The sequence below is a fragment of the Neovison vison genome, chromosome 2 (genome assembly GCF_020171115.1).
Source record: "Neovison vison isolate M4711 chromosome 2, ASM_NN_V1, whole genome shotgun sequence".
In the NCBI taxonomy this organism is placed as follows: domain Eukaryota; kingdom Metazoa; phylum Chordata; class Mammalia; order Carnivora; family Mustelidae; genus Neogale; species Neogale vison.
In genome coordinates, this window is record NC_058092.1 from 198,692,128 (window position 1) to 198,708,367 (window position 16,240).

Sequence of the window (16,240 nt, forward strand, 5' to 3'; positions counted from 1 at the left end):
CCTAGCCTTTGGTACTGCCTCTTGTTCTTTTTTTTGTTGTGAATTTTTCTGCCTTGTCATTTTGTCCAGCTAAGAGTATATGAAGGAGCAAGTAAAATACTAAAAGGGTGGCAACAATCCCAGGAAAATATGCTTTAACCAAATCAGAAGAGATCCCATATCGTGAGGGGGGATTTCTCCCCCCTCACGATTGGGTGAGGGATCTCCTCTGATTGGGATCTCCTTTGATTGGGATCTCCCAATCTCTTCTGATTGGGATCTCTTCTGATTTGGGGATAAAAAGAGGTTCAAAAAGAAAGAAAGAAAAAAAAGAGAAAAAGAATTAAAAAAAAGATTGAATTAAAAATTCAATCAAGAATTATTTATTTATTTATTTATTTGTTTGTTTATTGGCTAGTAAAACATTTTTGGTAAGAATCTCAGTATTCCTTCCATTACAAGGTTATTCACATGGTGCCTCCTGAACAATTCGACCACCTCTATCAATCAAGAATTTAAAAAATAATTAAGAAAAATAAAGATTGAAGAGATTAGGATCTCTTCTGATTTGGGGATAAAAAGAGGTTCAAAAAGAAAGAAAAAAAAGAAAAAAAAGAATTAAAAAAAAGAAAATGAATAAAGAAAAGTATAAAAAAGAAAAAAATATATGTATTTGATAATCTAGTTAAAAAACGTTATAAAAGAAAAGGGTAAAAGTTATAAAAAATTTTAGCAGAAGAAGAGAAAAGAAAATGAAAAAGAAAAAAATTAAATTAACTGCAAGACTAAAAAATCACAGGCAGAAAGCCATGAGTTCCGTAGTTTGTTTTCTCCTCCTCTGGAATTCTGCTGCTCTCTCCTTGGTATTGAAACTGCACTCCTTGGTAGGTGAACTTGGTCTTGCCTGGATTTCTTGTTGATCTTCTGGGGGAGGGGCCTGGTGTAGTGATTCTCAAGTGTCTTTGCCCCAGGCGGAATTACACCGCCCTTACCAGGGGCCGGGCTGAGTGATCTGCTCGGCTTTGCTTTCAGGAGCTTTTGTTCCCTGAGTGCTTTCCGTAGAGTTCCGGAGGACGGGAATACAAATGGCGGCCTCCTGGTCTCCGCCCCGGAGGAGCCGAGAGCCCGGGGCCCCGCTCCCCTGTGCGCCCTCAGCGAACAGCTCCTAGTAACTCGCGTCTGCCTAACCTCCGGCCGCTCACCGAGATTGCGACCGGTTCAAGGCAACTCCGAGCTGCGAGCTTACTGTCGGCTCTGTCTCTGCAGCCGGCTTTCCCGTTCCAATATCCGCAAGCTCTGCGACACTCAGACACCCCCGATCCTTCTGTGACCCCGCGGGACCTGAGGTCACGCCGACCCCGTGTGGGCTTCGCCCTGGTTTAGCATCCGGAGCGATGTCCCTCAGCGGAACAGACTTTTAAAAGTCCTGATTTTGCGCTCCGTTGCTCCGCCGCTTGCCGGGAGCCGGCCCCTCCCCCCGGGGTCTATCTTCCCGTCGCTTTGGATTCACTTCTCCGCCAGTCCTACCTTTCAGAAAGTGGTTGTTTTTCTGTTTCTAGAATTGCTGTTCTTCTTCTCTTCGATCTGCCATTGGATTTGCAGGTGTTTGCAATCTTTAGATAAGCTCTCTAGCTGATCTCCTGCTAGCTGAGGTAGTCTCAGCCTGCTACTTCTCCGCCATCTTGACTCCTCTCCCATAGTATTTCTTTACTCCTTTTAACTCCATTTTCTTTTTGTTTTTCCAGTGGGATGATTTCAAATGACCTGTCCTTAAATCACTGGGATATTAAGTAAATTATTCAAGAGGTTAAAACAGTCAGTGAGTGGGGAAACAGGCTTTATTCATATTTCAAACACATTTCAGGCTTTTTTCGTAGAGGAAAATTTGTACCAAGCCCCATGCATCCAGGCCCTTCATGACAGATGAAGACCAACTTGCAGGGAGTGGGAGACATTCATGTCTGCATCCATAGACCAGGTGCTTTTTCCTGGCAGGAACACTACTGATACATCTCATACAATAGAGTGTTGCTCACCAGGTAAACAAACTCTCTTGTCGATCACCAACAATTCTAACTCTTTTGACCATATATCAAGACTCTTTATATATGTCCAATTCAGTACACAAAGGGCTCTTAACAGTCTTGGGTTTGGGGGGCTTTACAGGCAAGACTATGGGGGTGGGAGTGACAAAGTAGTTCTGCAGAGTGCCTCAGAAGGGGGAGAGATCAATGGCAGCGTCATGGAGGGTGGCTGGGAGTATATGGTAGGGGGGTATTGGCACTGTGCACAGCAGCTGTTGAGGGGCAAACATCCCTGGTTGGGTGGAAGGCAGGGCAACTGCCTGCAGAGGGGCTTCAGTGGGGTGAAGTTGAAACACTGACCCTGCAGAGAAGAAAGGAGAGAGAAGGTTACTGAAAAGGTATTGGGAGATGGAATCGGAATGCTTTGGTGTCCTTGGCTCAAGGGAGTTCTGGTTCACGACCCATCAAGACCAACATGGTAGGACCTTGTTGATACCCTTCAACAGGGTATCTGTTACTCACTCTCCCTGAGTGCTGGCCTCCAGGCTGGACTACCATTCCAAAACTCAGTTCAGGTTATAGAAGTCTTCCCTGCCTCCCCCAGGAGGCCCCAGTGTTCTGACTCCAGATCCAGACTCCCTCTGTTCTGGTTTTGAACTTGTCTGCTTCCTCTGGACTGGCAGCCTCAGAAATGAGAACAAAGCTTGACTGCCACAGCAGCACAAGCCTTGCCACGGTTCTTTCAGTGATTGTGTGCTGGAGGGTTGATTTCTCACCACAGGTCTGAGGTCAGGCTCTGGGCCCCCAGGCCAAGGGCAGCTGGGGGCACCCTCAAATGGGTGATGGACTGTGGAGGCAGCAGCAAACCCAAACTCTTTGGCTTGGGAAGAGAACAATAGAGATGTTTGGGACAGAACAGTCTGCCTGTGGTTCACTGGCATCCCCTCTGGACCCTAGCTCCGAATCAGCTGAGGAGTCCCAGCTTAAAGGCTCAGAAAGCCAGGGAGGGGTCCTGGGCGTGCTGGCCATCTGACAGCATTTCTGGCCCCTCTAGCTCCAGGAGATACAGAGAGTGGATAAGAAAGGTCCTGCATCTTCCACAGGCAGCAGACCTGAGAGGAGGGAGACCATGTTGGGCTTTCTCAGACCCCCAGCTTCCTTCCAGGGAGCAGTTCTTCTAGAGCCATTAATTCAAATTCAAATTTGATTTACTTCAAATAAATTTGAAACAAATTTAATTCAAATAAACCTATTGACACAGCAAGGCAGCCACACATTTAGGAACACTAACTGGGTAAAGCCCCTGGGTGTGGCCCTCATTTGAGTGGTCCTTGCACACCCCCACACAACACAGACACTTGTACCTCCAGGGCCCCATGTCCTTTTGCTCATTATGTGCTACATGAAGTGCAAAGTGTCAGATAAGAGGGTCCCTACTCTCAAAGGAGCTTCTAGGTCATTGGCTTGCAGTGGTCAATTGAATAATGGCCCTGAAAGATATCAACGTCCTAGGAACTTGTGGCTATTTGGGTTACACTGGAAGAGGACCTTTGTGATGTGATTAAGTCAAGGAGCTTGAGATGAGGAGATTTTCCTGGGTTATCTGAATGGGCTGACAGGTGAGCCCAGGTTCTTGAAAGAGGGAGACCTACCCACAGAAGAGGAGAAGGTGATGGGAAGGGTGAAGCAGAGGGAGATTCAAGGTGCTACTCTGTTGGCATATGGGTGGAGGAAGGGGCCAGGAGCCAGAGAATCCTGGGAATGCAGTTCTGGAAGTAGAAAAGGCAGGAAACGGATTGTTTTTTCCAGACCCTCCAGAAAAAGCACAGTCTCAGAGAGAACTGGATTTCTACTGGGGAAACCTGTTTCACACTTCCAGCCTCCAGAGCTGAGAGGACTCCACAACTGAAAACTTGTTTTCAGCTGCTGAGTTTGTGACACTGTGTTAGAGCAGCCACAGAAGAGTAGCATCTTATAACACCAGAGGACCGACAGTAAAAACACAGTCATTCACTACACTGGAGGAAAGAGCAGACTGAACCCACAGAACACAGCCGTGTTCAGCATTTGGGCTGCGTCATCAGATCCAGCTCTCAGCAGTGTGGAGCCTGGTCTGGGAGGGGCTCAAGCCACGATGAGGGTCTCATCCACAGACGATGTGTGCAGACTCAGGAGACAGGAGAGGGAGTGGCTTTCCCAGCCCAACTGTCTATTGCCAAAGAGACCCTGGGCAGGCTTTGACCCTCAAAGTCATATGGGAGGGGACAGATGAGTGGGGAGGGAGCCCCCTCCCCCAGGGCTTAGTTAATGGGCTCCCAGGTCTGCTCAGGATGAAAGGATTGACTTCAGACAGCCCTGGGTGCTGAACTTGCTCTCCACTGGACTTTGCTGCTTTCTTGACCTCTCAGACAGTGTTTGGCCATCGGCACACACACAGGGTCCCTCCTGGCTACAGAAGGGGCTGGGCCAGCACCAGAGCTGGCATGGCAGTGGTCTGGCAGAGCCGTGGGCAGCTGGCAGTGCCCCACAATGCATGAGTCTGAATTCTGCCACCCTTCATCTGGGGTCTTAGGCATGTGACCCTTCTGGAAGGTCGTTCAGCACCCTGCCCTCACCTGGATGGGTAGGATGGCCCTTTCTGGTATCCCTTCCTTGTTCTCCATCTGGTCTCAGGCCTCCCTCCAAGTCTTGCTACATCCCTCCGCCCTGAGTGGGCACCGCTGGGTGGATTCAGGGCACAGGGTTGGTGTGGTGCTCATGTGACCATCATGGGGCTGCGATTCTGGGAAGAGGCTCCAGGAGAATCAGATGGAGAAGGGAATTCTGTGTGAGCATGGCTGGGACTGAGGGCCCTGTTCAGACCCAGAGCCCAGAGCCTAGCCCCAGAGGAGCCCTGGCACCTCTGACACCACATGGAGGCCCTGCTGGGGGTCAGCACGCATCGGGGATGTCTCCTCAGCAGTGTCCCAAGCCCCTCAGGCCTACCCAGGACTCCGAAATGCCCACCTGGTACCGAGGGAGAGCCGTGCTTGCCTGATCCAAAGAAGTGACTTATGTGGTTCTCACTAGGGCTTCTGGGGACTTCAATGTCCTCCAGGCCCCTGGGCCAGTCTGTGCAAAGGGTCTGAGACCTGGAAGCCAGGTGAGCCAGGAGCATGGTCTTCGTGGGCCCTCAGTCTGAGCCTTGTGGGTGTTTGTGGGGTAACCATCATGGGATCAAGATCCTGACCTGACAGGGGGCAAGGCAGGCAGAAGGGTGGAGCCAGAGTCTGGGGTTCAAGACTAGCTCTGCCACTCCCAGGCTTTGTGACCTGGGGTAAGTCACTAGACCTCTCTGTGCCTTAGCACCCCCTTTGGAAAGAAAGGCATATTAGTAGTAGGAGTATTAGGAGTTATTGGCAGGAGTACATAGTGAAAATATGTAGCATTTTTAGACTGACAGCTGGCCCACAGAAGGGACTTAGAACAACAAGTTGTCACTAATATTCAGTTCCATGGAGGGCACCTGTAACAAGCTGGCTTCTCCCTGTTGTCACAGGCAATGACACAAGGAGGACTCTACTATCTGGTAAGGCAGTCAGTGTTGGCCAACAACATGGGGGTGTCACCATGCCCTCCACTAGTTCTGGCATAAGAGTGAGCCATGCAGGAGAGTCTCAGTGGATGGAGGCAGCCAGCAGACCTCCAGTGGGGAGCTCAGTGAGGAGGGATGATGGTTGGGCCAGGAGAAGTTTCTGGCTTGCCTCCCTTTACAGCTTCTTTGACTTAGGTTTGGAGGCACTGGGTCATAAGAACTTTCCTGTTATTCTGGAGAGGATGTGCATGAAAATGCAGGTGCCAGACCCAAATCGGCCCGTGAGGCTCATGAACACCATCTCTCCACGTCTTGGCATCCTCCTGGTAGGTGCCTGGACAGGATCTCTGATCCATAGTCCCTGAGTGCAATGGTCAAGGGCAAAGAGCAAAGGCCTGCTGGCCCATGGAGAGCATCCCTGTACCCCTGCTTACCTGGTCACGGGGCTGACACCATATCAATGGCAGCTGGTTGCAGCTTTGAACAAAGTCACACAGGGTGTCCAGTTTGTCCTGAGAAGCAGATGTGGCCATGAGGAAGCTGCAGGCATGGCGGTCACCTCCAGAGGGTATAGTCCTCTCTGGCTTGAGATGGTCCCAGAGGGTTCTATCCCCAGGAACACACTGAGGGAGCCCTGCAGCGTCTAACTGGGGTAGGGGCCTGGTGACCTTGTGTGTTTGGGGTCTCTGGAATCTGAAACATATCTTCCTCATGCTGGGCTGCTTCAGGCCTCCCTATCCCTGTCTTCAAAGCCCCCTGCAGGGTTGGGCACCCCCTCACCGGGTGGCAGCCTAGCACATCCTGGAGTGAGAACATTTCCTGCAGGCCTTTTCCTCCACGAGGCCCTGGTCCCTCTATGTCACTGGGTCCCCAGGACAATGGAGTAAGCTCAGTCCCTCACCCTGCTGAGCAGACACATGAAAGGCTCGCAGGAGCCACTGGTATTTCTGGATACTTTTAATAGTGAACAAACCTTGCTCAGAATTCTCCTGTGAAAAATTTTGTTTCTGACCCATGGGAGCCTGCTTATGACTGAGCTTGTGTTTCGTCATCCCCCTGCTGGCTGGTGAACCCCAAGCCATTGCTGGAGCTGCTGAGCCGCTCTGAACGAGCCCGGGACTGCCAAGCTATAGCCAGCTACCAACTTCTGCAAACCTGGGCCCATGCCAAGGGGGAGACACTAGTGCTGGGCCCCGTGAGGTAGTGGAGGCAGGGACCATCCCTTCTGTTCTCTCCTGGGCCTGGGGATCAGGATGCAGTCTGCTTTTTCTCTAGTGCCAAGGGATCAGTGTCCATTTCCATAAACTTCATCTCCCCGAAGCCATGGTTCCCGTGGGCCATGAACAGACTGCTCCATTTTCTTCCTCGGCCTACCTGGTGGTCACAGCACCCTCCCTAATGCTCTTCTTACCTCTATGCGACTCATGTCTTCCTCGTAGGGACAACAAGGGATGACCACTGGAGTGCATCTCTGTATACACGTGTCTGACTCCTACGAAGAGAAAGCACAGCTTGCTTCTTTGTCAGCAGCTCCTGGACAGAGGCACATGACATGTGGCCCCTCAGTGGCCACTCAGGAAAAGAGCACTGCTAGGAGGTTTAGAGGAGCCTCAAGGAGCACCGTGCTCTGTGACAGTCTCCCCAGGGGAAAAACAAGCAAACCCAATGCACTTGCAAATATGGCACTTTCCCAGAAGACCACCAAACTTTACCCTGTCCCTTTGGTCTCCTGGGGCTACCACTGGGGGAGAAGCCCAGTCGTGTGTTTCTGCAGTGTACAGGAGGGCTGTCCGGGTGGGAGTACTGGCAGGGGATGGGGCCACACTCACCCGACCCTGGCAGATTCTTTCTTAGCACGTGGCACTGCACCCAGTCCCTGTACAGCCACAGGCAGTGAGGCCTGCTTCCTACCAGCCGTCAGACTCTGGTACCCTCTTCAGGACACGGTGTACCCATATAACTCTTTCTTCCAAAACCAGGTTTCGGCTCGCACCTTGAGATATCCAAGCCTGCTCCCTGACCCTGGTTCTCTGTGCTCACCTGGACTGGGTCTGCCTCCCAGCTCGATGCCAGGTAAGACACCTTCCAACCTCCATAACCCCTCATGTTCGTAGAGTCCCACCCTAGCCAAGCTCCTGGCCTGCCAGGGGACAGGGGTGGAGATCAACGATATGCAGCACAACATACATCAGCGTTTGGGCAGAGGACCAATGTTTGAAATCTAAGGTTCCTATTCTCAAAGTTCACCCAACTCGCTCAAACAGTCTTTTGGAAATTGACCCAAAGTCCCTATATTTTAATAGGGATCCCGGTGCTTGCTGAAATGGGCTACCTCAAGTTGCTAAATCGGGAGCCAAAGCCCTGGAGCAGCAGAGCTGCACACATGGGAAGGATGTTATGAGTCCCAAGTACTTCTGAGCCCCCCCCCCCCGACCGTCCCTCAGTTACTCTCTTCTTTCTGCCAGCTCTCTTTGCGCAGGGACCTGGGAGGTGCTGGGGCAGGGGGGGTGCAAATATCCCACAGGCAGCAGGAGCCCTTGTGTGTGAGGTTCAGTGTGGGCATCGAGGATGCAGACCGCTTCAGGACCAAAATCATGACTTACCCTTTCTATTATCTCCATTGGTGGTGGCTCCTTGTCAGTCTAGAATGTTAAAAAGAGACACGGACAGAGGCTGGAGTGGCACGGAGGGAGCTGGTTCCACCATGCAGACAGGAGGGGACCTTATTCAGTAGCAGGAAAACGGAACATGGACTTTAGGGTGACAGTCTATGAGCCCACTGCCCATGATCTCTGGCTAACCAGGTGCACCGCCCTGAGCCTCAGGCTCCTGGGTTATTCAAAGGGGATCAGAGCTCCCTCCAGGGTGCACGGGGAGACAATTGGAGTAGGCTTCCTGGTCCTTGGCAGAGGCACCCCAGCTGGTAGTTTTTGTCAGCAGCCTTTCCATCACATGAAGATGGGAGAACTTCCCCCTCCTCCCTTCTCCCCTTCCCGTACCTACCCATTCCTAGCAACCGTCTCTGATTCCCCCTATGGGCTGGCAGTGCCCACCTCCTCTTTCTGTCCTCACACCTCCCCTTCTGCCACAATGGGACCTGCTTGTGTCCTGCATGTTTGTTCTATCCTTTCCCACCGTCTGCCATCCCCTCTTCCTTCACCAGCTCTGGCCGGGGCCCTCTCAAACCCAGCGGCCAGTGTGTCTGCGCTCCTCCTTCCCGCAGGGCCAGTGTCTGTCCTTTGCTAAGGCTCTGCTTGCCAAACGCTATGAAGGTGACAATTTACCCTCCACCCCCAGGTACCCATCCAGACCAGACACAGGACAGTGAGCTCCTGAGGGCAAAGCTGGTGGCAGGTCCATTCCTGTCCCTCTGTGGCCAGCAAGGGGCCTAGCATGCTCTGGCCCTTAGCAAGGAGGAAGGAAGGCCAGACCCATTGCACAAGGGCAGAGATTCTTGTTGGTGTCCGAGGATCAGCTGTCCCAGAGGTCAGGACCCCAGCCAGCCAGCAGGATTCTCCCTTGAGGCTCTCAGTGCCTCCTGCAGGGCCCACGCTCTTCCCTGAGAGGGCTTGTGTGGTGCACGGTCTGCCTGAGCCTTCAGAGGTCTCGCTGCTGTGAGGCCTCCCTGGCACCTGAACTCTAAGGTGGCTTCTCCACCAGCGTCCAGGGCAGCTCACAGGCCACCTCCAGAGACATGCGTGAGGCCGGCAGCCCTTAGACACATGGTGAGTCTCTGCCTGGGAGAAGAAGATAGGCTGTGTCTCTGGTTGTTCCTGTGAGGACCTGGTTGCTGATGGGCAGCTGCCACAGGCAGAATCTGGGGGTGGAACGGGCTTGGGTCCCTTGTGGTTTGGGTGAGCCACTTCACAGGCTGTGTGGCCAGGGCTCACTCACATTCGTGCAGCAGCAGATGCCGAAGATAACCACCGGGATGATGAGCAGGGTGGAGACGAGCGCTGCGTAGAGAGATTTGTCAAGGATTGGCTTTTCTGTGACCACCATGGCCTCTGTGGACTCTGGTGTGACTATTGCTTTCCCACTTATCTCCCATGAGACGGTGGTGGACACTGTGATCGTCTGCGTGGTTGTCATGGATGTTGTGGTCGTCCACCTGGTCTTCGTGGTCGTCGTGGTCGTCGTGGTCGTCGTGGTCGTCGTGGTCGTCGTGGTCGTCGTGGTCGTCGTAGTCGTCGTGGTTGTTGTGGTAGTCTGTGTGGTTGTCGTGGTTGTTGTGGGTGTTGTGGTTGTCAGTGTGGTCATCGTGGTTGAAATGGGCATCATGGGCATCCTCATGGTTGTCATGGTGTTTGTGGTCATCATAGGTGTGGTCATCGAGGGCATCGTGGTTCTTTCTGCAGACTTTAATGGGTCCTCCTGCAACATATAGACATGTCAGCGACAGGGGTGGGCAAGAGTGACCTCTTATGGGGAGCATACCCTAGTAACCACGCAGATCTCCCCATCAACCTATTCCCATGGACTTCAGATTTCCCCACCCCAGGAAACACTGAAGGCTGGAGAACAGAGACAGCACCCAGAGAACCACTATGGAGCCCTGGGCCACAGAGTGCACCACTAGCCCTGTTCAGAGGCTCTGTCCCAGAGCCCTGACCAGGGAGCAGAATCCCCATGGTGGGACAAAGCCAGTCTGCACCTCTCGATGGACATGCTGCAAAGCCCTGTCCTAAACCAAGTGGTCTCCTTTCCCAGAGGCAGGGGAGGGAGAGGGCTGAGGGTCTGTGTCCAGGAGACAAGCAGCTGAAGGGGGAGGCAGGGTCAGGGCCCAGGGTGGTGTGACTCCTCCTGAGGTCTTTCTGACATGTGTCTGCAGGGGGAAGGCTGTCAGTTGGTGGGACTCCTGATGGGCACATGGGTGAGTCAGTCTGCTGATCCAGAAATGTATGTCCAGGCACAAGTGAAGACAGAGTTGGAGGACTGTCAGCACTGCTGAAACCTTCCCAGGCTGGGACTGGACACTAGGGTGGTGGCAATTAGGCACCATCATCCCTCCTCCCAGGTAGCTGTTTTCTCCATCCTAACACTCTCTGTCACCCATGTCATGGTGCCCTATGCCAGGTGTCGAGGAGATATGGAGCTCTGAGGAGGAGGAACCTGGGAGCAGAACCTTCTTCCCCCATGTGCCTGTCCCTGAGCTGAGCCCCAAACCCTTTCCACAGCCCTGCTTGCTTCCTCTTCCATTCCAGAGGAGTCAGGTAAGAGAGCACTAGCAGAGAGGGACAGTTGAAGATCACAAGAAAACAGCAGAGGCAGAGGGGAGGCCCTGACAGGGGCTGTTCCCCATGTGAGCTGGGGCTTGGGCCAGTGATGGGCATGTGTAGGTTCAGCTGTACCAGCAGCTGCATTCATATGGTGGAAACACACCTGGCCCCATCCTCCAGATGCCCTGTGTCTGGGACCTGGATTTGGAGTGACCCAGTGTCCCAGAGGTCCTGGACTCTGGCTCCTAGCCCACAGTCCCCCAGGCTCTCTCAGCTGCCTGTCTGGAATGCAGGATGGAGCCCTGAGCTCCCCACCAAAATAGCAGGGCCAGGGGAGGTGGCAAGGGGGGAGGCAGGTGTCAGAGGCTCAGCACCATTTCTAGAGTCTGCTCAAGGCTCTAGCTTTCCCCTTTCATGTGCCTCCAATGACACTTGGATCACAGAGAGCAGTTTCTGCAAGGCCGGGACAGGTGGCTGCATTGCAGGGACTCCTGTGAACCTGCTCTCAGGGCACCTCAGAAGCCTGTGTGGGGGAATGGCTTGCTGATGACAGGCTGAGGGCCCCAAGCTGGCTGTGAGGAGCTGCCCTAGCTTTGTATTTGCAGGAGCCACCTCTTGAGACTGCCTGGGACATTCTTGCCCTTTCTGCTTCCCTGGTGTCTGCTCCTTCTGTGCAGTGGTTCTGGTCAGCCCAGGAGGGAGGTAGCCACCCTACATTAGCACTCACACAGTTGGTGCCGCTGATAATCATGCTGCCTTGGAATGTGTCTCCAGTATCCATGCTGTATCTCACGACGAGCTCCCTAAAGTGTAGAAAAGCAGATGGTGATCACTAGTATGGATAGTATACTTCTCGCACTTGAGTCAGCCATAGTCATTAGTTTTGTTTATTGCAATGACTTTGATCATCAGGCACTGGATCCATCAGTGAGCATATAGCATAAGTAAGGGGGGCTTACCTTAAGCACTACAAGGTCAGTTCTGCAGTGATGACTGACCAGGCATGAGGAGTCTTACATCGGGTCTGATACCCTCATGGCCATGTGCTAAGTTTCAAGGGAGGGCTGCTTGGTGTCACCCTCTTGACCACAGAGTACATCATCTCCCGAATCCTACCTTCCTCAGCAGAGCCAGGGATAGGGGAATCCTTGAATACCTCTGGGGACAATGAGCAAGAGTAGGTCCTGAGCATGCCTGGAGCCCTCCCTGAATTAGACATGTGCTGCCTGTAGCTTGGCATCCGACATTCTGTACACCTCCCATGGTGGAAAAATGTCCATCTGGCCCCTGACCTGAGGCACTTACTGATCTTCCTTCTCAAATATGAATCCAGGGCAAATTATACTGCGTGACGTTACCTCATTTGCTCTTCTATCTAAAAGAAAATCACAAGAATAATATCAATGGCATGTTCATTCATCCATCTCTTCCTTTCTGCCAGCCCCTGGCAAGCAGAGTTAACACTTTGAAAGACACCAGCTTCTCTTCTCTGTCTTCCTCTGAGCCCCTACTGTGCACCAGGTTCTCTAGAATGTTCTGGCTGGATGGAAAAGGATGGTTGAGTCCCAAGGGCCTTACATTGGAGGGACTGGAGGGAGATAGACATTGAAATAACTAACAAGGAACAAAATAAATGGAGACAGTGAAAAGTGCTGAGACAAGAAGCAAGGGGAGGACAGAGAGTGGAAGGGAAAAGACACATCTTGGGAATGGGGGCACCTGTCCTGTCCTTAAGAGATACCATTTCCTTTTACAGAAACAAAAATCTGTATTCTTCACTGATGTGATGGCTGGGATTTGTTTCAAAGTAGTCCATGGTGAAGGAGTCAATAAAGCCCGATGGTCCAGCATTGATAATTATTGAAAGTAGGTGAAGTTGTGTCAAGTTCATTCTACAATTTTTGTTACTTTTCTTTACTGTTGAAAATTTCCATTCCAAATAAAGTCTCTTTGAGGAGAGGATTCTAGAACTGAAACCAGGTGAGGGGAAAGCCAGGGAAAGATCCAAGGAAAGAGTGTCTGGCTTCTGTGAATAGCATGTGCCAAGGGCCTGGGGCATAACTAGCTGAGCTTTTGTGGAGAGAAGTAAGTGAGGAGAGGTGGGCAGGGCACTGTGAGCCCTGGGAAGGGGTTTGCATTTTATTCTAAGATGATGAATCTGACCAGGGGCTGGCCAGATCCGGGTACGTGTTGGACATTGAGGCAATAGTGGAGTGTTGGAGTGAAAGCAAAGAGGAAGCAGAGTTGATTGGCAGGGTTTGGCCACAATGCCTGGGTGGATGGTGGTGCCATTTAGTGAGGTAGCAAAGCCTGAGGAAGGAAGAGGGCCTCTCCTTGTCTTTGTTTGTGTGTTTTTTTCTTTTTCTTAATGGCACCCTGGGAATTGGCACATAAGAAGCTTAGAACAGTTCTCTTCTCATAGTGTCCACAGTGTATGGTCAGCAAGGACTTTGAAGACCCGGGTGGCTGAGGGGAAGGCAGCCTGAGGTGGGGAATTTGTCCCTTTGAGGAACCAAGGGGATTACTTACTGGGTAAAGGATCGCTATCCAAAGTATATTCGCAAACAAAGTTCTCTAAGTTGCTTGGATCTGGGACAGGTACCTCAAATCCCACATCATAGGTATCTGCAAAGGCAACATCCAAAGGTCTCTATGAGACAGGGCTAAGAGTTACTTTCCCTCTGATCTGCTAGTTATAGCAGGTCCTCCCAAAACCCCATTCCCAGGAACTCCTTCTGAGGAAAGCAACTATCCTGCTCCTTCTGCTCCAACACCCCCTACCCAATTCCAACCACCACAGGAAGAAAATGAATCCAAGGACAGACTAACATCAGCTTGTGGGAGCTGCATTTCCTACACAGGGGGCCACTGCATTGAAGCGGTTGGGTGGTATGAGGACCTGGATCCTCTGGAAGGGGAGACTGGTCCTTCTGGATGGAGAATTTTCTTTCTGGAGAAGAAGTTGTACAGCAGGCCTCCCAGGGCTCCAGAGAGAAGAGCTCCCCAAGAAGGCATGAGGGCAGCTCCCCAAGAAGTCCAGGAGGAAACCAGCAATGAGGAAGGGCAATCCACTGACCATGAGACTGACAAGGGCACACGAGTAGAAGTGACCGCCCTGGGGAGGGTCTGGGAACACCCCCTGCTGCTTGGCACAGGCTCTTTGGGAGAAATCCAACTCTACTGACCAATGTTTATCCTGTGTGTCCTCTTCATGCTGCAGTCCTACTTGTGGGATTGACCCAGGGAATCCTGACCCATGCCCACAGTAAGTGAGCCTCATGTTTTTCACAGCCAGCTACAGCCACATGTTAGGAACAACCAGAATATTGACCAGGGAGAGTAGTGAAAGAGATTTCCTCCATCTGTAGAATGGAGTATGTGCTGATGGTTGGGAAATGTTACATACTTCATGACCCCATTCATGTAAAAACATCCTTGGAAAGCATATGTAGATAGCTTTGTATAGACATACGATGAACTGTCTGTGGTAGTTATTTCTGGAGGATGAGATGAAAAGAGAACTTGATCATGGTAGATGAATAGCAGCTACCCATGCTGGTGGCAAAGGTGTCTCTGCGCTGCACCATGGGTCTTTCCTTCCCCCTCTGGTGGCTCCTGCCCCACACAGCCCATCCTGCTCTCTGCACACAGTGAGTCTCCTGGCCACCCTGAAGGCCCTGCATGACCCCATTTATGTAACAACATCCCTGAAAAGCATATTTAGATAGCTGTGTACAGGCACATGATCAGCCATCTGGTGGAGTTATCTGTGGGAGAGAGATGGATGGGACACATGGGAACTTGATCATAGTGGGGTAGAGAAAGGTTCACTAAATGGACTGGCTGCAGGCATGGCCCTGCATTGTGTAGCTGGTCTTGCATTCCTTCTTCAGGCTCCCCCTGCCCAGCTGAACCTGCACATACTCCACACAAAGATTCTACCTGCCACCCTTCAGGACCTGCCCACTGAATCTCAGCGGAAAACCCTCCTCTGCCCTGGGTCCTACTATGTGTCCCCATAGATGTGCCCTGTCTGTTCTTTGCAGACATTCACTCTGGTTCCCATCACATATGGGAAAAAGAGTGACAAGGTGCCAGCAACATCCGGCTTCAGTGGGCAAGAAAGCCTCAAATATACCCAGAAAACACAGGGGAAGGCTGAATCTCCAAACTACTGCGCCTAGTGCCTCAACCAAACACAGTGTTTCTAGTGCCTGAGTCCATTAAGGAGATTTTTTTTTTACAGAGCAAACTAGCCTATGCAAGGAAAATCAGAATACTAACAGCCTTCAGCTGGCAGGAGCAAGATTTGCTGAACAAGGGTTTAGTGTGGATTTTCTGGAAGCCACCATAATGGTCTGTGTTTTCATGGGGGATGGAGTCACACCAGCATTTTGTACTTTTGTCAGAAATCATGAAATGATACACTTTTGTCATATTTCAGAAAAAAATCTCTTAGTAAATATTAGCCCCCTGTGTAAGATATGTAGATGAAAGGGTTTGGTGAAGTAGACTTATACCTGTAATTTACTTTAAAATGCAACAAAAATTAAGAATGGATTCATGGAGAGAGGGAGCAAGTGCACTAGATAGATAAAATTATAATGAAATATCAGATATTAAATATGAACTGCAAAATCCAGGTAGTGGAGATGGGGCTGTTCCTTGTACTGGTGTTTCCACTTTGCTGTAAGCTTGGAAATTTCTTTCAGAGTCTAGGAAAATATCAAAGAACTGAATGACAAAAATAAACCATGACACAGCCAAGCCAAAGTCACGGCACATAGAAAGTGACAAGTGACTAATAAGAGGGACAGACAAAGGGCTGTGGGAATCCAGAGGGGCTGGTGAAGCAGGGAAGGGGCAAGGGGCAGACTCCTGGGAATGAGGCCTCAAAGTCCACCTTTCCAGGGTGGACTAGACCCTGGAAAGTGGACAGAGGGGCTTGCAGGAAGCCCAATGTCACCTCGTGCCCCAGCCTTAGAACTGAGGGAAGACCTGGCTGGCCTTGATGGAGGCTGGGACCTCACACTCCCAGGCCAGGCTGGGGTTTGGGAAGGGGCCTGCTCAGAGCCTTCAGGGTCCTGTGTAGGAGATGTCACCTGAGCCACAGTGAGTCTCTGCTCATCCCTGACAGCTTTTCTAGGTGCTCTGGCCCTGGGATTTATTCACCATGCAAAGACCAGACACTCACACAAGTCACACTAACACCAAACACACACTCAGTCACACTAACACTCAGATGAACATAGACTCCCACACATTTGAGCCCATGAGCACAGTTGCACATGTACACTCACATGCACACACTCCCCAAACCCTTCTATATAGAACAGTGGCCGCATCTCTTACCAAATAAACAGACAAAGTAAATGCCAGGTGAATTCAATTTCTTACAGGTATTGGCCACAAGCTGGAAGAGAGAAAGGAGTAGCAGGTCAGGG

The 16,240-nt window shown here is 51.4% G+C and overlaps 1 protein-coding gene across 1 annotated transcript in view; it reads right to left on the minus strand.

The window, feature by feature from the left end:
* Positions 1 to 2,151: 2,151 nt before the first annotated feature.
* LOC122898940 (anthrax toxin receptor-like) overlaps positions 2,152 to 16,240 on the minus strand; it is a 36,329-nt gene continuing 22,240 nt past the window's right edge. Inside the window, exons 9-17 of the mRNA XM_044236599.1 lie at positions 16,149 to 16,209; positions 13,326 to 13,421; positions 12,102 to 12,171; positions 11,524 to 11,599; positions 9,472 to 9,951; positions 8,181 to 8,219; positions 6,989 to 7,069; positions 6,012 to 6,089; positions 2,152 to 2,364 (exon numbers count right to left, since the gene is read on the minus strand). Of these exons, the coding sequence (XP_044092534.1) occupies positions 2,152 to 2,364; positions 6,012 to 6,089; positions 6,989 to 7,069; positions 8,181 to 8,219; positions 9,472 to 9,951; positions 11,524 to 11,599; positions 12,102 to 12,171; positions 13,326 to 13,421; positions 16,149 to 16,209 (1,194 nt within the window). The remainder of the gene's footprint in view (positions 2,365 to 6,011; positions 6,090 to 6,988; positions 7,070 to 8,180; positions 8,220 to 9,471; positions 9,952 to 11,523; positions 11,600 to 12,101; positions 12,172 to 13,325; positions 13,422 to 16,148; positions 16,210 to 16,240) is intronic.